Source organism: Prosopis cineraria, unplaced genomic scaffold (genome assembly GCF_029017545.1).
Source record: "Prosopis cineraria cultivar Desert tree isolate PC_DT_omini unplaced genomic scaffold, ASM2901754v1 PC1573, whole genome shotgun sequence".
NCBI lineage: Eukaryota > Viridiplantae > Streptophyta > Magnoliopsida > Fabales > Fabaceae > Prosopis > Prosopis cineraria.
This window is the reverse complement of record NW_026556898.1, coordinates 1-27,580: the sequence shown is the minus strand read 5'-3', so window position 1 is coordinate 27,580 and position 27,580 is coordinate 1. Positions and strand designations below refer to the sequence as shown.

At 34.1% G+C, this 27,580-nt stretch overlaps 2 protein-coding genes across 2 annotated transcripts; one reads left to right on the top strand and one right to left on the bottom strand.

Annotated features, from left to right (window-relative positions):
* The first annotated feature begins 1,693 nt into the window (after window positions 1-1,693).
* LOC129300405 (uncharacterized) lies at window positions 1,694-7,053 on the top strand. The gene is given in 6 exon segments (XM_054938971.1): window positions 1,694-2,004; window positions 2,985-3,046; window positions 3,134-4,478; window positions 4,481-5,349; window positions 5,492-5,600; window positions 6,130-7,053. Coding segments are annotated over 6 exon segments (3,156 nt in total). The 5' UTR covers window positions 1,694-1,889; the 3' UTR covers window positions 6,786-7,053.
* A 268-nt stretch (window positions 7,054-7,321) lies between these two features.
* Window positions 7,322-22,485, bottom strand: LOC129300404 (probable cyclic nucleotide-gated ion channel 20, chloroplastic). The gene is made up of 13 exons (XM_054938970.1): window positions 22,223-22,485; window positions 20,773-21,282; window positions 20,352-20,543; window positions 19,036-19,134; window positions 18,761-18,898; window positions 18,084-18,332; window positions 17,348-17,632; window positions 14,949-15,094; window positions 11,249-11,326; window positions 8,764-8,893; window positions 8,328-8,574; window positions 7,909-8,071; window positions 7,322-7,601 (listed from the first exon to the last, which is right to left on the bottom strand). Exons 2-13 carry the CDS (start codon window positions 21,265-21,267, stop codon window positions 7,493-7,495), a joined length of 2,331 nt encoding a protein of 776 aa, XP_054794945.1. The 5' UTR covers window positions 21,268-21,282; window positions 22,223-22,485; the 3' UTR covers window positions 7,322-7,492.
* Between the last annotated feature and the right edge of the window lie 5,095 nt (window positions 22,486-27,580).

The window sequence follows — 27,580 nt, the reverse complement described above, 5'->3', positions numbered from 1 at the left end:
CTTACAGTATGGGCCTTATATATGTGATTGGACTTTATGGTCCTATCAGGCCCAACTATATTTTTTGGGCCAAAGGCCCAATATGCTTCATCATAACCACTGCGCGCATTCGAAGGAACAACATTAACAAGAAAACGTTGCACCTACTTGATGAGAAGAAAATAATCAAATATCACCATCATGAATTCATCCAATATATATTATATATATATATATATATATATATCGCTATCATAAGCTGGGACATCAGAGGCCGTGGTATTTATGCATACTTCTAAATTTTCATAAATGACAAAATTAAATATTATAAAATTTTAATCAAGTACGTGTGCGTGTGTGTGTGTATATATATATGATATAGAATAATTAGAATTTGTGTTGTAGATGTGACAAAATTAAAGATTAAAAAATTTTAGATGCACACTTCTGAACTTTTCTTGATAAATAATAGTATGTGTGTATAGATTTATTTGAAGAAAAAAATTGATGATTTGATCCATTTGAGGGGAAAAACGTGTCAAACATGTCAATGTTAAATTTAAATTCAGGACTTCTTCCAAACCAGAAAGGTAACGTTATAATTAGAATAATTTTCCGTTGATGTCACATTTTGATTTAAATGAAACAAGTTATAAATACAGGGATACAATCTATCAATCAAACTAACATTTAATACCTTTCTTTGCTTATTGATTTGGCATGTTATTAAGGGCCCGTAGAAGTTGATGTTATCTTGTGTTATCAATGTATCAATATATATATATATATATATATATATATAATAATGTATAAATGAATCAACTTATTTTTTGTATTTATATATGCAAAAAAATTGAGTTAAACTGGATAAAAAAACTTCAAATCACAAGGTTTATTTTTTTTTGGCTAGTTTGACTTGGATTCAGTTCAGTCACAGTATCTTATTTTTTTTTTTGAAAGGTTCACATAAGAAACTTAACTTATTTTGAACAAATTAAATTAAAATTGAGGCTTGTATAAAATTTTTGTTGTTTTAGGTCATAGGAAACAAAAAAAAAAAACTATCTTGCAATTTTACATTTGACGAGGGTCACTTTATCCCCCCCCAAAAAAAAAAAAAACTGGTATGAGTTGCATATAAAAAAAAATCATATTTAAAATTATCATAAAAAATTAATATTAATAAACTATCTTATGTCTACTGCCATGTACATATGGGGACCAAAACATTCAATAACTTACGAGGTCAAATTAGGACCCTTTCTTGTCACGCGCGCGCGCGCGCGCCACACAGAAGTTTCAACGCTATCTATGACAATCAGTGTCACGACTCGTGAGACATGCATTATCAAGCGTACGTGCATTCTTAAACAGTTCAACACACACACACAGACACACAGACACACACACAGTTATTTGGATTTGAATAACCATTAGGACATCTTATTCATATCTGAGAACAAAGATTCAAGGGGAAAAAGTCTCCTAATTCGAACAAAATCACGAAAAACTTGAAGAGGAAGCTCAGTCTTGAGACTTGAGGCTTTGCTTAGATTAGAATAAAAGCTAGATCCTTACACCCACATACACGCACCCCACTCTATTGTCAAAAAATGTATTAAAACAATTAGAGAGAGAGAGAGAGAGAGAGAGAGCTATATAGCTTTCACACGTCAATCTTCTCTGATGACAAAAATTCATAACACTAATGTATTGCTTCGTGACTGACTTCACCACTCAACCACCTCTGAAAGTACCCTCTCACCCATTGAAGGATCATCACCACATTCCCACTACTATTACTCTCTTGTGTCTCCAAGGAATAGGATTAACCCGTTCTCATTGTCGTGACGATCGACCCCTTTTTCTCTCTCCATCTTGCAGTGTTCGGTGTTGCAGAGCATCGGAACATGGCTAAGAGATCAGATTTTGCACAGAAGCTGCTTGATGATTTGCGGCTGAGAAAAGAACGCATGGCTGCTTCCCAGTCTCAGAGGTCAACCCAATCCAATCAGCTTCCTATAGGTTAGTTTCTCTGAAATATCTGCATTTTCTATTTGGCTACTGAATATGCTGGAATTCTGTATGATTCATGTCTCGTTTATGATTTATGACAAGAATACTTCTCTTATATATTTATAAATAACACTGCTTTTGTTGGCTATTCTTGGTGCCATGTCCTGTGGTCAGTGAGAATAAATGTATTTTAGTTTGATTTGAGAATGAGGTAATGCTCTGTCCTTTCTTATATTGGAAGGGTTCACCACAATGTCTGTTTGTGATGTGAATTTTTTTCCCCCTAAATTTTCTCGGAAATCTTCTCTTGTTTTCTAGGCTACTCTCTCTCTGTTTTTTTTTTCGGAAATATTTTCGTGGTAGTAAGATGCATGTTTAACTACCTGACTAGCTTGCTTAATTAACAAATTTGTCTGCTATAATTAAATGAGACTGCGTAATGGGAAATAGTTCCTAAAACTTCAGGATTGACTTCCCATTCAGGCCTGCCCAGAATTGGTTTCTGAATTTCTGATGGTTATTATTAATATTTACGAGCCTGTATAGGTCGAAATTCTGAAGAAAAAGTTCAAGAAATCGTTGACAGAGTTGGCAATTCTTTCTTGGACTTGCAAAATTAAAAAAATGAACAAAAGTCAATTTACAATCCTATATATGTTAAAATTCTGAAGACAAAGTTCAAGAGAACATTGACAGAATTGGTATTTCTTTCTTGGAAAGGAGAAAAGACCAATTTTATTTTTTGGGGGTCCCTGTAACGTTTATTGTGCCCTTCTAATTAATTTTATTCATCAGTATTCCCCCCAGCGTTTTGTATTCTATTTTATTACTCTTTTCAAATAGAGACACGAGAGTCTTTTTTTATCTTCAAAATCAATATAATCATTTCACTCTATTTTAGTTTGTATACCAAATGAGCCCTACAAGATAGCTTATGTTACACTATTCTAATATTATAAAAGTCTATGATATCTATACGTGTTCTACAGATGCATATACCTACTCGAAGCAAACATACAGAGGATCCAGGAATACGAAAGCTGGTGAAGCTGTAAGTCATTATACATTTATGTACATTGAGCCTGAATTAAAGCAGGTTGCTTGAAATCCGTTATTGAAATTATTTCATGGTTAGCAGGTTAGTTCCAGAACTGGAGACATGCTAAGCAGGCCTAGTAGCAGAAGCCATAAAACATCAAACATTGGAGAATCGTCCGATCAGATTGTTGTGTACGGAAGAGGTCAGAGCTCAGTGCAATTGAATGATATATCCCTTGCTCTGGCTTATGCATTTGAGAATGGAGGAAAACTGAGAAGAGCTGATTCTTCTTTCGCTAGTTCAATGATGGGTTTCCTTCACCAGATTAAAAGGGGAACGGGGGAGTACAGCAAGATGGGAAGAGGAAGCAATCTGGAGACGCAATTGGCTGCAGCAAACCACTTCCCTACTTTCTCTCCTGGGCAGATCAATGAGATATCCAAAGGCGTACAGAAGTTAAACCAGATATTGAGAGCCTGCTCCAATGGTGTTCTTAACATGGATAGATACTCAATAGAATTTGCAAAGGAACTATTACAAGGAGCTATGGATTTGGAAGAGTCTCTGAGGATATTAGTAGACCTGCAGAAAAGTTCAGATCCCATGAAGAACTCACAGAAGAAAAATCGGATTACATTGATAGAGGAGGACAATGATGATTATAGTGATGACAGAACAATCGTGGCTTCTGAGCAAAGACAACTGGCACCACCAACATTCTCCTTCGACAAGTCCTCGAGGCATTCTCATAATGTTCAAGATGTTGGAAAGACTAGTTTGATGCAGAGGCAACTTGCTCTTACTTACTCTAAGGAACACAGAAACTCCAGTAATGAAAAGCAAGCTGTTAACATGTCAAAATTGCTTCCCCACAGGCAATCAACTAGCTCCATTCCTGACAATAAGAATTTCAACGCCCTTTCAGGACAGAAAAATCAGTCGGCTTCAATGAAATCCAATAAAGAGAAGGCCAGGATTCCAAATGTAATTGCCAAATTAATGGGGCTAGAGAAAATGGAATCAGGAAACCCCTCTCAGGATTCAAATTCTACACAGAAAATAGAAGGAACTGCATTCAGGCATACTGCACCAGGAAGTGCCAAGAAGATTGAATTGAAGAGCCAAAAAACAGAGAATTCAGTACCTCCAAAACAGCAAAAAATGATGGAACCTGTCATTGTGCCAAAAACACAGGGAAAGGAGCTGATGTATGTTGCAGATGAAAAGATCATCCAAAAGGCTAGCTCTGAGGTGGCTACGAAAAATGGAAAAACACTATGGAGGGAGTTGAATGAAATAAAAGCATCCAAAGGATTAGAGAAGGGCACCCTCAAAGTAGAGAAGCAGCAGAGTAATGCAGATAAAACGAACCTCAATAGAGAAAGTGGAAAGGATGCTCAGGCCAATGGAAGAAAACAGGTTGAGGCAACTAACAGAGAAAAGAAGTCACAGTAAAGGGAAGAACCAATGATTTGCTTCTAAATAACATGCTATCCCAGCTGGAACAGGCTCACGAAAGATCAGAAGTTGACTCTTCATTGCAGGAAGAAAAAGAAGGCAATGGAAATCTTATCCAATCAGTAAAGAAACACACAAACAAGAAGGATGCAACTAATCAAAAGAAGTCCCAGAATCACCTTGGAATTCAAAAGCCTTACGCGCTCTTAAAATATCGGCCACAAGAAGAACAACAGCACAGAGAAAAGCAGCTCCAGCATCGTGAAAAGCATATCTTAGAGGCAAGACTACAAAAAGGGGGCGAAGCAGCTTTGAAAAATTCATCAAAACCCTCACATGACCTGACCAATTCCCCGAAGAAGCAAGGTTTCCGAGATGGCAACTACAATGATCTAAATCATGACGAAACTTCCATCGAGTTCAGTGCGAAAGTGAAACAAGTGAACAATAGGAAGCCAGGTCAAATTACCTCTCCAAGAAACCAACAATGTGAACCAGTTACAGGAAAGCATGGCGTCACAACAATGACGGATCAAAAAAGTGTTCATAAACTAACGAACGAGAAGGTAAAGAATACAATAAAGAAAAAAGCTTATGCTAAGCTAGAAGTGAGACAAAGAACATCTGAATCTGACAAATTCAATTTATCAAAGGAAGCCAAGCAAGAAAGGGTTAGCATTTTGAAAGAAGCAGATGCACGCATCATTAGCTCCAACGACTTAATTTCTATCATTGAACCATTGGATGTGATACAACAACCACATCCAGAAGCAGAACTCTCTCCTACATTGTACGCTTCTCATGGTGGGAAAGTTCAAAGCCTACAAGAATCAGTAGATTTGGTTCCCGATAATTTGGTAAGATTAATTTCTTTAGCATCTAAAATTGTCTTATTCAATGGCAACTTGAAAATAATAAAAGAACCTAAGTAGTTATAGAATTTCTTCCCAAATAATAACAAAAATAAAGCTAACATAATCCTTGTTGCAAATGATGCAGTATCAGTACGTCAAATTGATGGCCACTAATGACAAGCAACATGTCGCCACTCTTTTGGCAGTAGATGAAAAAATAGAGTCTTGTGACTCTGCACCAACTACAATAAACGGTGAGTTTATGGATGACTTTCTTTTAAAATAAGAAGTTATCTACTCTTCTAGAGTTATAACTTACATGGCCTAGTAGATTAAGAGATTACAAAAATTTCTTACCTCCTCTAAGCGATCATCTTCGTTCATTCATCATATAGCCATAATCTTTTCAATAAAATCCATCTTGGGTTCCTTCTCTTCTTTCTCATTTTGGTAGATACATTTCTCAAAAGTCAGAACTAGACCAACACAACTTCTATCAAAGTGTCACCGCCAAATTTCACCAAGAAATGTATAGATTAAACAAAGTCATACAAAGTTATATACAACGACAATAACAAGCCTTATTACCTGGGGTCAGTTACATAGATTGTACGATGCTATTATAATCTATCAATCATGCACTCTTTAGATATATCATTCACCAAAAGTTCCTGTTTGATAACTACTTTAGATGTTTTTCTTAGTCTTCCTCTATCTCTCTTAATGTGACCTGAAAAATCAAACAAAGCTATATAGTTGAATTATTATTTTTATATACCACAGGAGTTCACGGAGAGAGGATGGACATAAATTACCATTCACGAAGGCAAGGCCAGAGAATTTCTGAAAAAAGAATGCTAGCGCCACTTTCTGAAAGTGAAAACTGCCTCAAATGGATCTTGATCACGAGTCAACCATTCCTCAACACAGCAGAAGCACTTTTCAAGCTAAACATTCCATTTAGCATTCTTCAAGGCTGTGGTGGAGTGGACAATCAAGATGAAGAAGGCAGCAAGCTTATATTAGACTGCAGCTATGAAGTGATGAAACGCAAGGGGATACGGCAAGAACTCAAAGTCCATTCTTGCTCAAAGGCATCAATTAGTTCCATTAAAATAAGCTCATTAGATGATTTGGTTAGGCAGCTGAATGATGACATGGAAAAGCTGAAGTTTTATGGAAGGAATAGAACTTCCCCAGTTCATGTTGAGGACTACCTTCCTAAAATGCTTGAAAATGATGTCTACAAGAAGTATCCAGACATAGACTGTATGTGGGATTTGGGCTGGGACCAGGAAACATTTGCATCCCTCGAAAAATACGATGTCACAAGGGATATGGAAAAGCATATCCTTAATGGACTTTTGGATGAGATCACACGGGAACTTTCGAATGTTCAAGGAGTAACAGTTACACATTCAGCTGTTCTAATCCACTAGGAGGCCTAAAAAAAAAAGGACTTTCATTTTTTATAGGGAGTAGGGACTTGGTTATTACAACTTTTCTCATCTACATTGATTTCTGCTTTGCAGTCTCACATAAACTCTCAAGGGTATTGGCGGTGCCCCTTTTTTGTGAAGCAAGCCATTTGTTTTTATTTTGAGGGGTCAGATGAATGAACATTCAGGTTTTGCATGCTGAATTGAGTGCATTGTACTAAATATTTACAGAGAAAAATATGGAATAAATTTTGATATGGTGAACAAAGTGTGCAAATTTTCTATTAAAAAAAAGACGAGTGCAAATTTTGACGTTGATGTTTAGTCCCGCTGTTTAACATGATTTTCCTTTGGGAATATGATTGTGTCAACCATTTATTGATCACATTTTGTTGTAGTGTATCTGATGAGGTTTCGACACTTTCCGATGAAAAACCCTGTCTAATTGGTCAACGTCAAGCAAGGAGGGGGGAAAAAAATCTTACATGCTTGTGACAGCGTCAAAGCAAGCTAGTTAATTTTCCAAGATATTGGCATCATAAAAACTGAATCTAATTAAATCATATAAGAATTCCATTTATCTAATTACTTAATACAACATCAAGCAACTACATGCATTTGGGAACAAGCTAGCTAATTTACAAGATAAATAGTAGTTGAACATCATACAAACTGAACCTTGCTAAAGTGAATTCTACTGACTTCAATTACGGATTTGGCTGGGAGGGATCAGCACGACTCAGACGTTTCTTCCTGTATCTCCATGCAACCTGAATGCGAGTTGCAGCAAGGCTCCTCCAATAAGGTGATTCATACCTACCATCATTCACTATCAAGTTACTATGTAGGAATGGATTGTAAGACAAAAAACGGCTTCGCCGAATATACATAACTTGAAAATAAACTAAACAAGTATTTCACCATCGAACTAGTCTACGTATACTACAGTTATTTCTGTTAAAATTTATTGGTTGGGCAAACCACTAAGTAAACTGTAATTGATCCCAACATTTTAAACGGGACAAGTTGCATCATATATCATGTGCACCAATGCTGATGTGCATAATACTTAGCCTTCACTGTAAATTGAAAGATAATGGTAAAGCATAGAAGGAAAGATCACCTTATGGCTCCTTGAACACGCGCATTTCTCAAGAACCTGGTAAAAAGGCTAGTGACCTCTTCAAGGTCTGCGTACCGTAGTGAAAATGCCTCCACATTTGTCAAGGAACGTACAGTCCTGCTGCTGAGCAATCTTTGTCCAGGAAGCCTTACTTTTTTACCATCTGCAGGGTATACCATATTAATTTCTTACTGCTATACATTATAATAAAACTATTCATGCGTTTTCTCTCAGCAACTTAAGCTTTTGAGCAGATGTATTCTTAAGCTTTCACATTTCAGGCTCAAGAGTGTGAAGAAAAAAGTGTTAGGGATAATAATAAAAATATTCATGTGACTTCACAAAATAACTTGTAGCTTTTCCGTTGACAAGGTCAGCACTTAAAATCAATTAATAAGATTATGGTGTCTTCATCGTACCTCTGTTCACCGAAGAATGTTCCAGACACCATCTCAGGAGCTCTTCACCGCACACATCCCCTTCAGCTAGGGGAACACTGGTCCCATCATCTCCAATGCTCTCCAATCTTCCACGCACAACAAACACCATTTTGTCTACCAGACCACCATGATACAGAATATTGCTTCCTTTGATGTATGTTTTCTGTCTTAGTCTCTCACAAATGGCATCTAAGATAGGTTCATCCATCAGGGCAAAAATTCGAACCTGTGCATGTTTTAGATAATTAGAATATGATGAGACAAAACAAAACACAAGGAGATAGACCTAAAGAAGAAGGTTTTTCAATGAACCATACATCTGAACTACAGGTATGGTGGGTTTAAACAGAATGAGTAGGATAATCTGATACAAGTTATGACTAGTCAATTGAGCAACAGATAGTCATGTGCTCACTTTCTTAACAAATTTGAAGAGATGACGTCTAATGTCTCTCTGAAGATCCTCTGGCAAACTCTCCAGAAGCATTTCTTCATTTACCCCTCTGGTTGCAGCCCAATTATATCGTTCAGCCAGTATTACTCTCCTGCATAACAGACCAATAATATGAGCAGAATTGTGTACTACTTGACAATATGATCCATAAATTTGTGTGATCATGATTACCAAAAGAGACAAACAACAACAACAAACCTTATTCCACTAGGTGGGGTCGGCTATATAGATTATATAACGTCATTGTACTCTATCATTTATTAAATTTTTAGAAATATTGTGAATTAAAAGGTTTCGCTCAACAACCTTTAAAAGTATTCTCTTCGCTCTTCCGCTACCCTTCTTGACAGGGTTCAAACTCATTTGTTTTACTCTCCTCACAGGTGTCTCTCGTGGTCTTCTTTGTACATGTTCAAACCACCTTAAACGGTTTTTTGTCATTTTTCCTTCAATAGGTGTCACGCCAACTTTTTCTCGTATTCGCTCATTTCGAATTGTTTTTACGTGTATATCCACACATCCATCTCAATATTCTCATCTTTACTACTCCAACTTTATGCTCTTGCTATCCAGTCAAAGTTCAACATTCACTACCATATAAAATTACTAGTCTTATAACAGTTCAATAAAACTTTCCTTTAAACTTATCAGATACCTTATAATTGCAGATAACTCCTTTAGCATTTTTTCAATTAAACCACCCCGCTTGTATCTTATATGCAATATCTCCATCAATTTTTTCATTTTGTTGAATAATCGCTCCCAAACATCTAAATTTTTCCACTTGAGGTATTGTCTGATCACCCAATTTCACTTTCAAGTTACTACCCACTAACCCCTTATCAAAATTATAACGTAAATATTCTGTTTTACTCCTACTCAGGCGGAAACATTTTGATTCCAATGTCTTCTTCCATAACTCAAATTTACAATTTATCTCTTCTCTTGTCTTTGCAATAAGAACTATATCATCCGCAAAAAGCATGTATTTAAGAATTTTCTCTTGAATATGCTAAGCCAAAACATCTACTACTAGATCAAATAAATAAGGACTTAAAGATAATCTTTGATGCAGTCCAATCTTTATAGGAAAATATTTTGTTTTACCACCAAGTGTTCTTATACTAGTTGTTGCCCCCTCATACATGTCTTCTATAGCTTGAATATAGGCAACCCGAACACTCTTCTTTTCCAATGCCTTTCAAAGTACTTCTCTCAGTATACGATCATAAGCTTTTTACAAATTAATGAAAACCATATGTAAATTTTTACCTTTACATTGATACTTTTTCATTAATCCCCTTAGCAAATAAATCACTTCTGTAGTCGCCCTCCCTGGCATGAAGCCGAACTGATTCTCAGAAATAATAGTTTCTAATCTCAACCTATGCTCAATCACTTTTTCCCATAATTTCATAGTATGATTCATAAATTTAATCCCTATATAGTTAGCACAATTTTGAATGATTACCAAAAGAGATGAATAAAATAGTTGACATGCAAATTTCTAATTGTTCATTTTCTTTTATTGCACACAGGTATCCTCCTCTATTGGAAACAATTCTATTTGAAGCATAATCAAACACTAAATATAAGAACCTCTCCTCATGGGAATTCAAACCTTGGTCCTAGGCACTCATTTTTATCAATATGCTTTAGCAAGGAACAATCGACAGCTCTTCAAATGGGTGCATTGACAATGATAATGTCACCAACCTTGGTGGAGATGGAATGTAATTCAGGAGACAAAAATAATTGCAATGCATACTAGTAATGTTAAAAAAAATTAGAAAAGTAATATATATGGGTTCACTTTGGTTGAATAGGTCAGAGTTTAACTTCTCTGCATCTTTTATTTATAGTCAAAATAAGTCCCAGAAAAAAAAAAATAAACAATCACTAAAATTAAGCAAAAACAAAGGCAGAACAGGAAACAGCAATCCAAAAGGGCCAACAACATGATCACCGGTAATATGAATAAATAATACAGTATATCAGTGTTGTTTACTCAGTGAAACATTCAATTTGACATGATAAAAAAGGATATTAATTGCATCACAGGTTTGCTAGATTGTTCTCAAGTCTCAACCATTATTTCACATTCATTGTTTGACTCTGTTATCAACAACAAATATACTACAATCTACATAACAGTGATTAATCATATTTAACACACTACAAACACAAGTACTTAATAGCATTTAGTAGACAGACATGGAGATACTGGAATAAAATTCATTTAAAAGGTGTTCTTGAATTTTCAGTTGCTTATCTAATGAGTCTTAGCCATAACATTTCTTATCTTGGAGGGGAGGTTGTTTCTTATGCACCCAATATTTACATTGTCAAGTGGAGTTTCGGGAAAGGGTGCAGAGTTAGCAAGCAACAACTCGAATCAAATGAATGACATTCTTTGGCAATCTGAAATGATGAAGAAAATGGATACCTTCTTAAATCTTCTGGCAAGCGCCGGTGGCTCATCCATTGTTCCACATCACGACGTCTAAGTGACATTTCTAGCCTCCTACAAAAGGGATGGAAGAAAATTTAGCAAGCATAATATAATCATGCATACATCTGAACTTGACTAAGAATGACGATGGGAAGGATGCAGATAGGGCACTACAGCGCCCATCCTGAATCCATATTTAGTGGGTAAAAAGTTCCTTATTACCCTTGAATCCATAAATCTTTGGATGCAGATCCATTTACCCAAAAAATATTTGAAATGAACCAATTTTTCTCAAGTCAAGACTAATTTACATAAAATTGCTCGTATGTAATATAACAAATAATTGAGTGTCACAAGCAATTTTTAATTTAAAAGCAACATAATTTTATTTGAATGGTAATTTTTTAATTTTTCTGCTGTATTAAATTAATGTAATTAATTAACATAACTAAGTGTGTGTATCAATGACACACACACAAGAGCCTGCAGAACAGGTATCATGCTATCTGAGCCCAGGGCCTTCAAATACCCACAAAAATCTCAGTACCCAAGCCCAAGTGGGTAAGTTTTGCGAGTGGTAAGGGCATAAATACCAATTTATTCTCTAGTGGCCTAGCCAAAATCAGCTAACCCTCCTTTAGTTGAAAATGTGTCATTCAACACTCATGTTTCCTTCAATTACCACTGAACCAATTTGCGGTATTTGTCTAAGAAACTTGCAGTTGAAATTAAGAGGCATTCACGTCATGCACGTGTAATTTGAAGAATCCCACAGTCCTTGAGACAAATGTTCAAATTGCATTAGACATGGCACAGCTCCATTTTTTTTTTTTTTTATACAAGTGCTTTATATATTAGTAATAAAGAATTTATGCCGTGAGAGACATAATATTAGAGTTGTTTCAGAACATAATCTGTAACAAGAAATGAAAAAAAAAATTAAAAATAGTAAAGAGGTTCTATAAATTTCCCAACCAAGAATTACAGTGAGAAAAAAAAGAGCACCAAGGTCACGTTTGTTTACTAGATATAATGAAATGGAATGAATTGAAAAAATTGAGACAAAAATGAACTCAATCACCTTTCACCCCATGGTAAGCATGATAAAATTCATTAATGTATATTACAAATGTGGGAATCATCACACCCTTTAAAAATTTTATGAACCATGATTCCAACCCCATGAACTAAATTACTTCTCTCCTTTATAAATGTGTTCACCTATTCTCTTTGATAATTTTATTTTTACCTTTATTTTTTTAATCCATTTCATTCTATTCTATTTTAGTAAACAAATGTGACCTAACATATTTTAGAATTCATAAAAACTCTTTTTGTAGGCTAGGTTTGCTAATTTGTTCTAAATTCAAAATAGTTTTATATGAGCATTTCCTATTTGTAGCATAGAATTAAAACAAGAGTTTCTCTACTAGGGGGAAAAAAAGAGGGAAAAAAAGAAAAGAAAAGAAAGAATTAAAACAAGTGAGACTATAGGGGAGATTGGGAAATGGACATCACTCGTCACTCCTCAGTCATGTATGACTTCAACAACTTCACTTGTTTTAGGAAGATAGGAGACAATGACACGTTCACAAATTTAACTGCAAAAATAAACTTGAACTGTGAGAAACAAGGGATGAAAAATATAACAATGCCCTCTGGAATTAAAAGAAAAAAGAAAAAAAACAATAAGAAAAAGCAGCAGCAGCAGCCTTGTTCTATTAAATGAGGTTGGCTACATGGGCGCATGATGCTATTAGACTTTATGAACAACTGTTCAGATATCTGATTCACTACAATGGTCTTGTTTTATAACTTCTTTAATGTTATGTTTTGACGCATGTAGATTTGGATTTGAGTCAAATTCATTGTTTAGGCAATTAAAAATGTGTATATTTGAATTTGACCCAAATTTAAATCCAAATCCTATCTCAATCTCTTTGTAATTTCAAATCTTTTCTAAACTCCTATTATTTCAAATTTTCATGAAAGTCTCTCTCTTCCTTTGCTTTCACCCATTGACTTCGACATCACTACCTTCAAACAACTTTCCCCAAGACCAAACTGCCGGCGCTAACTGGGATTGGACTACCAGTGTCAGCCAAGATCAAACAGCCGACTTTGACTGGGACTGGACTGTCGGTGCCAACCAGGACCAAAATGTTGATGTTGACTAGAATCGAACTGCCGGTGACCCCTGAAATCGGATGACTGGCTTTGACCAAGGTTAGATAGTTAGCTTGAATGGGAACAGACAACTAATGCCAATCAGGACCAGACCACCAATGCACTCCAGGATCAGATGAATGACTTTAACCAAGACCAGAGCCGACCAGGATTGAATCACCTGTGTCGACGCAGTCTGGACCTCCAGTGTTGACTGAGATTGGATTGCTAGCTCCACAGGGAATGAATGTTAGTGCCAATTGGGACTCGACCGTAAGAGTTGAAAGGGACAAGAATGCCAGTGTCGACCAAGACTAGACCGCTGGTGTTGGTTGGGACCAAACCGCTAGCATAGACCAAGATCAAACTATTGACGCCGACCAAGACTAAAAGACCTACTTTGATCGAGACCGAACAACCGACTTCAATTGGGACTAAACTGCCAGCATCAATCGGGTTTAGGAATTTCAAATTTCAATTCACTTTCAATCACTGTCCTTTACCACCTAATCTTGGCTTGCCGCCGCTGTCTTTCAATGCCGATCCTGTACCCTCATCTGGTGTCAGCCTGCTACCATCATGCGTCAATCTATAGCCAATGTCACTATCTAGGACCGATCTGTGATCACCATCTTCAATCCGTCTGCCTTTGTCGTCCGGCACCAAACACCGCTGTTAATAGGGAATGATCTGGTGTTGTCATCCAAGTCCAATCCGCAACCCTTGAACTGTTGTAATCATCCTCGTGCTAATCTGCAAGCACTGTTTGAGATTGACCCGTTAATGTTGAACAGGACCAAGCTACCATTGCTGCCGCTGATCGAGACTGGACCACTGATGTCATTCGGGTTTGGACAGCCGGATTCAATCAACACTGGGCTGCCACCCCTGATTTGGATTGGACCACCTACTTTGACTAGGACTAAATGGCCGATGAGTCCGAGTTGCCTTAAATTCAAATGTAGAATTTAAAATTTGAAATTTTATTTGAGATCCAAACAAGGGATTTTGGTATTATAATATGAAATATTTTATATCATCCAAACAAAGAATTTAAAATCTATGAATTTCAAATGTAATATTTCAAATATGAAATTTCAAATCTAAATTCCCAACCCAAATGCAACCTTAGCGTCTTTCTTGGTCTCCCTCACAAAAAAAAAAAAGAAAAGATTTAATTTTTAAAAAACCTCATAGTAACCCATAACTTTTGAAGAATTAGTACACATGTTGCTGAATTACCGGAGTTTGAACTAACCACCTCGCCAGTTTCTCAAAGAGTAGATACAAAATGCTACTGGCTTAATCCAAATACTTACTGGGAACAAAACAACCATGCACTCCCACTCCAAGTTAGGACATCATACCATTTTCTAGAACTATTAGAGATGCTTCATGCGGAGTCTGATTTAGTTAGAAATAGAGATTAAGAGGAATATTGTCATCAGTCAGCATTTGCTAATTGTATGCGCTGAATATATTGAGTCTCAGTTAAGAGAATTTGCATATAATGTGCAATGAGTTCTACCTTCGATCAAGAGCCTGAAGAAAGTTCTGTATGTTTCCAATGAGAAGAGCAAAAAGCAAGAGTCCCAGTCCAATGATGCCCATTGTAAAAAGGACTTCCCAAACAAAATAGCTTGGGTTTTGATTCCCAGCTAGAGTACTGATTTGCTGCATAAAGATCACAAAGGCATAATACATCAAATATTGAATTACTAAGATGAATTTTTTGTCCATTTTCATATTGAACTATATGCATACCTGTTAAAAATACTTATATATGTATTTAGTGTTTAGACTTAATAACTAAATTATATTCAATAAAAAAATAACATAATTTAAATAATTAATAGATATTGTATCAATTTGGAAAAATATCGTGCTTGTATTAAGAAAATTTTATCTTATTTGATTTTATTAGAATTTTTTAATTTACAATTTTTGTATTAGGTTTCTTTCATTTTTAATTTTAAAATAATTATTATGTTAACTTAATAAATATTTAAAATTACATTTCAACAAACATTAATATTTATATCAATTGTAAACTTTGCCCCCTATATAATTTTCCTCGTTCTGTCCCCTGTATATTGCCTTTTTTTGGGTAAAATTCCAAGTATTTATCAAAATTTTTAATTAACATCATGTATCTACATCCACATGTGAAAATATATTAAATATAAAAAATTACTTATTCTTCATAAAATTTAATATCTTAATATATGATTTTACTTTCATATGTTTTTGAACTTTTTATAATTTTTTTACATTGTTATACATCATTTGTTATATAATGAATTTATCTTATGTTATAAAATTAGGTACCGTTTGGAGCAATTTTTTGAACTTTTCAGAAAGCTAACTTTGTAGGACTTCTCAGAAAGTTCATAGTTGATTGCTTGTTTCATTTTTTTTTTTTCCCTTAATACCGGGACATCTAACTATTCTTAGGTAAATATAACATTTTGTAATGCTAAAGACAAAAATATCTTTTTACTGAATTTTATTCTTAATTTTCAAGAGTAAGTTTGGAAGCATACAATTAATACTAGAGAAGTAGAACTTAGCAGGGTTTTACTTGGTAAATTACTCCTCTGTGAGGGACGTGTAAGACTTCATTTTTCAGGAAGTTTAACTTCTCCTTTCTACTTACCCTCAACCAAACAAACCCTTATATCCCTTGCAAACAATTTGCCCCTGATGACTTTCATCATGATCCATACTTGCTCTCACCTTCTCCCCAAAATGACTTTAATCTTGGATCCATCCCCCTCAGTATGTATTTATTTCTTTTGGAGGGACCAAAATTTTTTTCCCTCCCCTCCATTTGTTAAACAACAATGGGCAGATTTGGAGGGGTAACTAAAATTTCCCTCTATCCAAAGGATAAAACCTTAAGGTTTCGTTTGATTATAAAAAAAATAAAAAATAAAACCATTTGATTACAAAAAAAAGAATGAAATGAAATGAATTGAAAAAATAAAGGTAAAAATGAGATGATAAAAAAAAAAAAGATGATGGACCACGTTTATAAGGGAGAGAGGTGATTTAGTTCATGAGTTGGTAATCAACATTCATGAAATTTTTGGAGGATGTGATTATTTCCATATTAGTAGTATATATTACTAAGTTGTATCGTACTTATCATGAAGGGAAAAGGTGATTTAGTTCATTTTTGTAATAATTTTTTCAATCAATTCCATTCCTTTTCAATAGCCGAATGAGACCTAACATCTCTCCCGTTTCCTTTGTTGAACCAAACGCTGTTATTTTCCTCCCTGATTTCTTTGGCCATTCAACTCCTAGAGTTGACCCTCTCCTTTTTCTATTTTTAATGAACATCAACTCTCTCTCCTTTACATGTATTAATCCAGTTTCCAGAAAAATCAAAATGGAGTTTTGAATTCCGAAATTCTACAAATTTCCTGAATTGATCCTATCTAAGATTGTGACCCCTCAAGGGTTCCTCTAATGAATTAGCTAATCAAAACATGATTTTGTTTTTTTTTTTTTTAATGTTAAATTTATGAAGCCAAAAGGATCAGGTATGGAAAAGGCAATCTTTAACCATAGGTTTGGACATAATTTTAATATAACTTAATCAAGCTTAAGCATGAACTTTACGTTCCCTCACTTAATGTATTTCCTTAATTTCACCACTAACAGGTTCTAGGGCCTAGGCACTAACAATCAGTATGACCAGTCCAGACCTCTGAATTGTAAGCAAGTATAGGTTTTACTATTTAACACTTCTTAGATACTTATATAACATGAACATATTCTCACATAACTGTATTAAAGTCTAAGTTGATAATTTCATAAACCATAACTCCTCACGGAGTCCTAAAAAATAAATACGCAGCTAAGTATGTGTGCAAATTTGAAAATGATATATAACTACTGGATATAGAATGAAAGGCATACCTGGAATCCCCAAAATAATGAATACACATATCTTGTGACCACACTATGTTCTGTAACAAGGTTAACAGCTTTAGCATAGATCCCATAAGGAAAACCAGCATCCGAGACATTGAAACATTGGCCTGCACCAGGACTTTGTAACCAAGTTTGATTGAATTGATTGATTCCATTGACCAAAAGAAAAGACCGATTGTTTTCTGTATGACCATGTCCACAATCAATCAATTGCGTGCAGTGTGCAAATTTCTCCCGATGGCAGGCATTTCGAAGACATTGGTTGACCCTCTGCCATGAGAACAAATGACAAAAAGGGTTATGTTAATTATTGAATATCAACCATCATGAATGAAACCACTATTTCTTTCATACTTTAAGTTTCATTAAGCATCACAGGAAACAATACGCCTAATAGTTGAACTTTATTATCAGCATGTCAAAAATCGAAAAATCACTTCTGCTAAGTCATAGTTATACTTCATTAAAAGCCAGTTACATATAGTAACATAGAAATTTGATGTATTTAAGTGAATCAAGTTCTGCCCCTCTTACTCTAAGCAAGGTTTAATGGTAGTTATGCATGGATTACCAAATTATCCACACAAGCAAAATTTTTTATAAGCACATAGTAAGTGTGGAAAGAATTTTCCAATTAAAAAAAAAAGTTATTCAAAATTTCAAAAAACTGAAAATAAAGGTAAAAATCTTCTTTTTCTATCCATAAAACAAATCTACTGACCTGTAGACCAAAGAGATACCAGGAAGACCCAACGACATGGCCAGATAGCACAAAGGTGAGAAGATTTATAAAGAAATTTGCCCATGCTGACTCAAATATGAATCCACTTGGAGACTGACCAATTAGAAGAGGAAGAAACCTGTACAATCTGGGAATATACTGAACAAGGACTGCTACACGTAGAAGATTCTTAGCATAATTAGCTCCTGATGAACCCAAGTGATTTGGTAGAACAAGCAATATCATTATCTGCAAAATTTTGACTAAAATATGTCATTAAAAGGAGTTTGGCTTTCCTGTGACTTATAAGTTATAACCCATATTCGTTTCTATCTTTCTGTCTTCATAAGATGGATTATCACTTCCTTCCTCAGAACCAACTTAGTCTCTGACACCAATTCATGTCGTCATAACAAAGATTTTCCATTCCAAAAGGAATAATAAACACAGTGCATCTTAATAAACATGGTAATTAACAAGCAGCTAATAAAATTGGAGAAACAAGACGAGAAATACATATATCATAACTGAATAATAACGTGCCAAAGTAAAGAGGAGAACAAAAAGGGAACCAAGAAAAAAAGAAGGCATGTGTCAATAGAAAACTGAGACAAGAAGTTATGATGACAAAAAAAGACTATCATGAGGAGGAAACGATGATGGGGGTATAAAGTTACCTGAGGAAGTGGAAACACAACAAATAAGTCAACAAAAAAACAACTATGCAAATAATGGAGAGCAATTTTTGTTGGATGGTCAACTAAATCGCCAGCACCAACCACCCTGGAGTCAGGAGCCACATAAGCCAACCTAAACTGTCAAAAGGCAACTTGAAAGAATTATTTTCCATTGGTATTACGAAAAAGCATCAAACTTTAGGGCACACGTGCATAATTACTGCAAAAATATATAGGAATTTTTTTTCCTGATAAAATGGTCACCAGCAAGTTACCTGAAGAAGCATGTTTAGGAAGTATACAAAATCATTTATGGATCTTAAGCAAACAAGTGCCCGTGTCAACTTCCAGTTGATGAAGATACATCTGTCATCCTGCATACAACAAACGAGAGAGATTTCAGTAAATTATGCAAGGAAGCAAGACATTATTGTAAGCACATCAAACACATAGGCATTATTAACCTAGACTACTTTATTATGCCTCCATGTCATTATACAAGCCCCCAATTTAACTGCCTTCTTAGGCAACACTAGGTGAAATAACAATCACATTATGCTAAGCAGAGACAGATGCAGGTGATGGAATATGATGTCAATAACATGATAATTGGCTGCGATCCTCAAGGAGGTGAGGAACCGCTGGAAGAACAAGATCATGAAGGGAGTCCTTTTCTTTGTGTGCTGATAGCAATTCTCTTTTTTAGTTTATTTATTTTCTTCTTTGGCCAGATAACAAAATTCTTCTTGTGCCAGATCTTTCGGCATAGAAAAAACGAATGTGGACCTCACACCACATATAAGAAAAAATCATGCAAAAACAGTACCATTATGTATTGTGATGGGGGTAAGGGGAAGAATTCTTAATTTGGAGCTGCACATCTAAATGATGCCTCAGGAAAGAAGCATGCTTTGCTCCGGACAAATTGATAAATTGTCAACAGAATATGATACTAGAATGAAGAAACCTGCAGCATATCCATCACAACTTGTCCCCGTCACCCAAACTTTTATTGATCAGATATCAAGTAGAAAGCCCCAGTGAAGTCCGCTTCCCAAAACATAGCAAATGCAAGGACCCAACTAAATTCAAGCTACAGGAATTTTTCTTTTTTTCTTTTTTCTTCTTTCTTTTTAATCATCATGGCCAAAATTCTGTCTTAGCCTGGTGTCAGCAGGGCAACGACTATAAGCTATAGCAAGTACCCACTTTATAAATATAAACACAAATGGGGCAGGGCTGCTAGTATCTTGCATTAAGTGTGTCTAAAACACACAAACATAAAAGAAGTCATGATTGGCGTTAATAACAATGGTGACAAGCCTTGTCCTACAACATAGTGTCGGCTACAAGAATTACCTGACACCATTGTGAATGATTGGAATTAAAAGGAAAAAATAAAATGAGAAAAACACTTCAGCACTTTCCCAAGAATATATCATGAGGCTGAAGAGAAACTAAGCGGCAGTTAAAGAAGTATCTTGGGCTGTTTTACATTTCCAACTCATTTATATAGTTCTTATTGAGCAAAGGTCAAGATTAGTAACAACAGGCACAAACTTTTCTTTAAATAAAAGGGAAACAGTAGTACCTGTTTTACACCGAGTAAGAAGAAAAACAATGGATCCACAAAAATTGCCAATAGGCAAGATATGGCAAAAAACTTGTTCCAATGCTGTACAACTTTAGCATGAGGATTCATAACTCCAGGGACACATGAAGACAGGGAAGAAAAAAATCTTCTTGCACAACCCTTAGCATCTCCATAGAGAGCATTGTGGAACTGTAGACATTCAAAGATAAAATATGAATCAGAGGTACAATATATTTCAAAGAAACATCTATGACTTATGTTTTGTATTGACCAAAAAAATATGCACGGTGTGAAAAAATGTACCCTAATTAAGTGTTCGGCAATGCATGAGCTATATGATCAAAGGAAAGCTCAAACTATAGTAATTGATGTGCTTTTAAATCAAGGAAAAACAAGTCTATTCAATGAAGATAAACACCTTGGGATCAAATAAACCAGAAGCCTTATGATTCCTTTGCTGAGAGGTCTTGAAGTAAGTAGGGCAAGTTGTACAATAAGGATCATTGCACATTCCCAATTGCCCAGACCTCAGTAAGTGTTCATTTTTGTGGGCATAGTTGTTCTGCCAATCATTACCATTTCTTCCAGGCAAAGCAAATTTTTCTGTCATGCTCTCCACTGCTTTGTTCCCTGTGGCATTGACGTTCTGTCGGAAAAGATTTCCATGTCTGTTGGTGACATATAGTGGACCGCTCATCTGCACAAAGGGAGTTTTCCTCTCACTCCTTAGCGGACCAGTATGTCCCACAAGACTAGTTTCTCTCTCATATGGCTCCATGGAGCTCGTGGGAATAGATATTGATGCACTTCGTGTCCTGGATACAAGCCTCCGCAATTTAGAATCCACAAATTCAACTGATGGTTGCTCCGTCTCTGACAGCATTGGCACCTCATCTTTTTCCAAATCCGCCATCTTTCCCAGGAAATTCTGTAATGTTATACAACATTAAGAAAACATACAATATAGATATTTATATACCATGTCAGTGATTCCAAAATCAAACGTATCTAATCAAACTTGGAAGGAAAGAAAATAAAACAGAAAACAGAAGACAAGGTGCAGCATGAACGACAAGGCGTGACAAGGCCATATGAAACTTTACCTTTTATGACAATTGGTTTCATAACAATTTCATGATGTTTTTGTTCCCTATTATTTAAATCATCAACATAATATGATTTCCGCTATCCAATCTTGTAATTTATAGATATTGCCAGTTTGCTTGAGCCACAATAGTTCGAGAAATCTGCCATAATTTCGAAGCTTTTCATTCATGCTTGTTTACATCTGCCTCCAAAGTTCTAAAATTTCCTCTGTGTGCTCTCATTTTCCACTTGTTCTGCTGTAGAGATTCTACTGATAAATCTTTACAGTTTTTTAAACTACAGCTTCAAACCCAATAAACAAGATTCCTAGAATGACATTATCCTAATACCAGTAACAGTACGCCCAGGCGCTGATGTTCGAATTCGACAGCTCATAAGGGGTAAATGATTCAGAAGTCGTGCATTGGAGCCATATATCCTCAATTCCTCATGCTCCATCATTTTTCGATATTCCCACAGCATATGCGTTCACACCCTCACTTTCTCACACTAACTAACAGTGTCATTAATTTAATCCCATTTCTTCAAAAATTTCCACTTTTCAAGTCTGCCTGCCTCTCTATGCGTGTCTCCAGGGCGAAAAAAAAAAATTGAATGTGATGAAATATAATGAATAAAATGGCAAAGAACCAGAGGAGGAACTGAAGCGCAACGTAGCGAGACAATATAAGAACGGGCTATAAATAAGCATGTAACAGCAAGAAAAGGATCCCCAAACAAAGATAAGTATCATAACATGGAAACCCCAGAAAGAGAAAGACCTGTGATGAAGTTGAATTTCCAACAGTAGAGTCTCAAAACTTCACCAACAGCCGAGAATGACGGAATCTCCCCATTGAAAGTAAAGAAAGCTAGGCGATCATATTTGTCAAGAACGAAGACGAAATTCTCCAGGAGGGATAGAGAAATCTCAAGGAGGAGGGGAGGCAAGCAAGCTGAAAGCTCCACTAAATGTGGCTGACTGCAAGAAGAAGACTTTGAAGAGTTCCGCATGACCAGTATGGACAGAAGAAAAAAAGGGTTGGATATGGCATCATGTGATTGGTTGTAGCTGCTTCAGTAGGGGACGGAATTAAAGAAGGCCCTTGAGTTCCCTTTTTTTTTTTTAATTATTATTATAATTTGGCAAGAAGACGGTGAACTGGACGAAGGCAACTTGCTATGGAAGGAAACCTTGGAGGAAAAATGGAGAATGTCCTTTTCAATTTGCCAAAATTTTTTTTTGATAAACTTCATTTAATAAAAATTAAATTAATAAAAATTAGTTATTATTATAAATTTATATTTAGATATATTTTGTTAAAAATTAATTTAGTATATTAAAAATTATTTGATTTGTAATAGTAAAATATATTTTTGAATATACAATTATTAAAAAAGATATTGATTTATGATAATTTTTAATTGTTATTATATAAATATAATATATTTTAATTTATAATGTTAAAAATTTGATATCAAGTTATTTGTACTCTTTTAATTTGCAATTTTAGAAAATATGATAAAAATTTATAATTTTTATTATACATTAATATTAAAAACTTAATACTTAATTATCATTGTTGAAGTGATAATTATATTTTTAATAAATTAATTATTTTTTAAATAAAAAATAAGAGATTAAATTTGAATTAATATGATCAAATAATATCCTACTTTTTAAATTTACTTTTTAAAAATTTAAATAATTATATTTTAAAAATTCACTTTCAACCATTATTTAAATATATTTTTAAAATATACTTTTTTATAAAATATTTTACTCAAATAATTTTTAATATTTTAAAAGTAAAATTTGATTTTTTGAATGTGAAACGTGAAAAAAATCAAATGGGTCCTCAACCTTTCACGTTCACCCCGGTGTGAACAAGTTGGCGTAGCTCCTTCGGAAGCGTCGCGTGCTTGATTGACGGGTTCAAATAAAATATTGAGATAGTCCCAACACGCTGGCCTAAATAAAATAATACGCAGGCCTTGACTAATTGACTTCTACAGATCTGGTCCATTCATGTGGATTAAAAAAAAAACTGCAATCATTAAGGGTGCGTTTACTGTTTAAGAATATTAATATACCATGAAACATGAAGAATCGATTATTAACAGAATGTAATAAGGTAGGGTGGGACGAAATAAAACGTGAAACATTTCATTGTTTAAAAGTTTTATCATGAGAATGAACAATTTTATTTAATAATTAGTTAAAATTATTATAAAAGGATTAGGATAAGAGGGAGTGAAAGTGAGAGAGGGTGAGGATTATTTTATAATAATATTATTTATATTAAGTCATTACATCCGCGACATTTCAAATTAGGAGGTCAGAAAAAATGAATTTAAAATAATTAAAGATAACTTAAAAGGTCTTATTTTAATCCTAACAAGGTTAGAAAACTAAATAAAATCTGGTGTAAACTTAAATAATTAAATATATATTTTAATCTTCATGAAATATTTCATGAGTATCATAATTTCATTTTGGCAAACTTGATATATAATAACTATATAATGACCTTTTTCGATAAAAGTGGTTTCATCCCAATAAGAATATTTTATTTCATGCTTAATGTTTAACAGTAGTATTATACCTCACATTTACCAAAGGGATGATTCTCTAATATGTGGTCTTGGAGGAATAAAATGATATTTGATCCTCACTTTGATTCTTCCAAGATTTTTGTTGTGAGTATTTTATAATATGTTGATGGGATTAAGAAGGCTTATGATGTGGATGACAATATTTGTCTCAAGCGTTAGGATGATATTCAATGGTAGCCACCTGAAGAGGGTTGGTTAAAGCTCAATATTGATAGTGCTGCTAAAGGGTGGCTTGGGGACGCTGGTTGTGGAAGAGTCATAAGGGGTTATACTGGTGACTAAAAAGGGAGTTTTGTTAATAGAGTGGGTAGGTATATAGCTTTGGAGGCGGAGTTATGGAGATTATGGTCTGGGTTCCTTTTTGTACAAAGATTAGGTCTAAGGAAGGTTATAATTGAATCTAACTGTACTGTAGTTGTACATATGCTAAAACAGGTGTTGTCATGTTCCTGTGTGAAGAATCGATTCCTTCGTCAAATTCAAACTATGCTTGATGCTAGCTAGAATATCTATGTGACACATACTTATCGGAAAGGGAATTTTAGTACTAATTGATTGGCTAATTGGAGTCTCACAAAAATGTGGATTACAAGTTTTGAGTGAGCCTCCTTATGGTTTATTTGATGTACTGTATAGGGATAGACTGAACTTGACTTACTCAAAGTTAGTTTTAATCTAATTTTGTTTGGACTTTGCCCTTTTGTGTACTTAAAAAATACACTTTAACTACCCATGATTTTATATTATATAGATGTATAGGAAAATATTGTCTAAGAATCCCTAGAAAGTTTTTATATCAAAAGAAGACTTTATGATATTTCACTGTATTTCCTTGATAATTATATGAAAGCAAAATTTTATGAGAAAAGACTTAAGTACCATTAAAGTTTAATAATTTAATAAGTTATTATTAATTGCATACAGTTAGCTGTCGTAATTCAAATTGATATTTGTTCATGCAAGACTAACACTTGTAAAATTAAACATGTACTATTAGTTATTGTTACTATTAATTACATATGGTTATTTGTCAAAATTCTAACAAATACGTGTTTACATAGGACCAACACGTATAATTAAACATGTAATATCAATTATAGTCACTTATTAATTTTAAATAGATCGTTGTTGATTACATAAGAATAATTGTCAAAACTTGAATGGATACTTATTTATATAGGACCAGCCCTTATACAATTAAACTTGTGTTAGTAGTTTTTCTAACTTGTTTATTTTTGAATGGGATAGTATTAGTTGTTCATAGTTACTTGTCAAAATTTAAATAAATATTTATTTATACATTCATAAAATTTTAAAAATAATTATGTCTTTTTTTCACAAAATCTTACCCTCAAGTAGGTACTTGAAGATGAAGAAGCAGTAAAGTTTCATATTTTTAAGTTATTTTGTAATATAAAAGCTCTTTTCTTTTAGCAGAAAGACCATTTTATCAATCATCAAAAAGAAAAAAAAATTACAAACACTAATAAACACGTAAACAGAAAAAAAGCAACCGAAACAGTACAACCAAATCAAAAGAAAAAACCAAAAGCAAAAGGCCTACAGTACAACTTAAGAAAACAAAGCAAAAAGCAAAATCAGAAACCAATCAGCTAATACGCTCCTTCAACTACCTTGACATTCTTAAATGATATTTTCCCTAGTAATATAGAATATAGAGGTCATTTTCGCACTCCAAGTGTAAGAGTATATTTCTTTAAAAAAAATTATATATTTAATCTTATCTATTTAATATATTTATTTTTAATTAAATTAAGATATGTAAATCTTGTATAGATTATTTATTTTATAATAAATTTTTATTATAAATTTATTAACACATTAAGATTCACTTATCATGATTTTATTAAAAATAAATATATTAAATTCAGCCGTCATTCCTATATTTTCTTTTGTGAGTGCAATAAGTTAGTCCCGCTAATGGTAAAAATTATTTCTCTCAAGTATCAAGGGTGAAGGGTAAATAAACTTTTCTTATGTAAGTTACGCAATCACAAGAATCGCCCAAGTACTTAAATGATGAGAATTTCTTTTATTTATGTTAATTTAAATTACATTTCTTAACTACAGTCATTCAAATGCAAATGTCATCCTTGAATTTCATGTAATGTAAAGGGGAAAAAAGTTACACACATACATAAGCGAACACTTTTCTATAAACCAAATGAAGTAATATTGTTCCCGGTCAAACAAAAAAATGAAGTAATATTGTTTATAAGCCATGAAGTAACAATAAAACTCGTTTTTTTTTTTTTAAGCTTCGTATGATTAATTCAACACGTGTCTGGTTGGTTTTTGCCTTCTTTTTAATGAACTGCAGTACGTACTATAGTTTTAAATTTTATACATTGAAGTCAGAGAAGCCGAAATAAAATAATTTGCAGGCCTTGACTTGACTGTTACTGAGGAAACGGTCAAGACATGCTTGGACAACAAGAAAGAATGGCTAAGGCCCAAAATATCAGTTTAGATATTTTCTTCATCGTTACCCGTCAGTACAGACCTCAATTCTACCAAAAAGCAATAAAAATAAATAAATAACGTAACAGATCTCGAGTCTGCTTCCACTTAGAGTCAACCTAAAGTCCATTTAAATTTCAGTTGTGTAGAATTAATTATAAAAATAGTTTATTAATATAATTGATTTTAATTATAAGGATTAAAGAGTAAAACTGTTCTGAAACTTTTTTTTCAAACCACTTGGCACCATGAACTTTTTTTTTTGAAGTATTTTTGCGCTAAACTTTTCAAAAAGAGAGCATTTTTGTCATCGTTAGAAATTATGAACGTTGACCGTTAACTTAAGCTTGACTAAAGATTAAATAACATATTTGTTTTAGAATTTTTTCTTCAAGAACGGTAGGTACCTTAAACTTTTGTTTGGAGCTTGTTTATCTTGAAAATTTCAAAAAATAGTAATTTTACCCTACTGTCAGCTGACCGTTACTTTGACTTTAATTGTCATATGTAACCACGTTGCATTTAAAAAAAAAACACCTAGATAGCAAAAACACTTCCATTTACATCAATAATAATGGCAAGAACAACTCTATGAATAGCAGGCAATTTCAAATCATCCGAATCCATACCTATAACGGGAAATAATCAACTATCCGTTGAGTCAATCTATATGACTCACCATGTGGAAGCTCTTTTCTTCTACATTCAACAATTTCATTATCTCACTGAACTGTGATGACCCTGTGGACTCCGACCTTAACTCGGACTCTTTTGAGGGTTTCACAATATCAAAATTGACCACGATGGCGATAGAGAAAGCAACAACTTGGATGTTACATAGGGAGCACGTGGCAATTGTCAAGGGAGAACAAAGGCAATATAGGGGAAGTTAAGAATGGTGGATTTGCCTTTAATGGACAAAGAGGCAACATCGTGGCTTGAGTGACCATTTATTAAGCTGAAAATATCGAGCTAGACAAGAGACTTCTTGTGAGGCTCACAAATCTCAGACACTTATTTTTTTTAGCTTTGCATTTAGACCT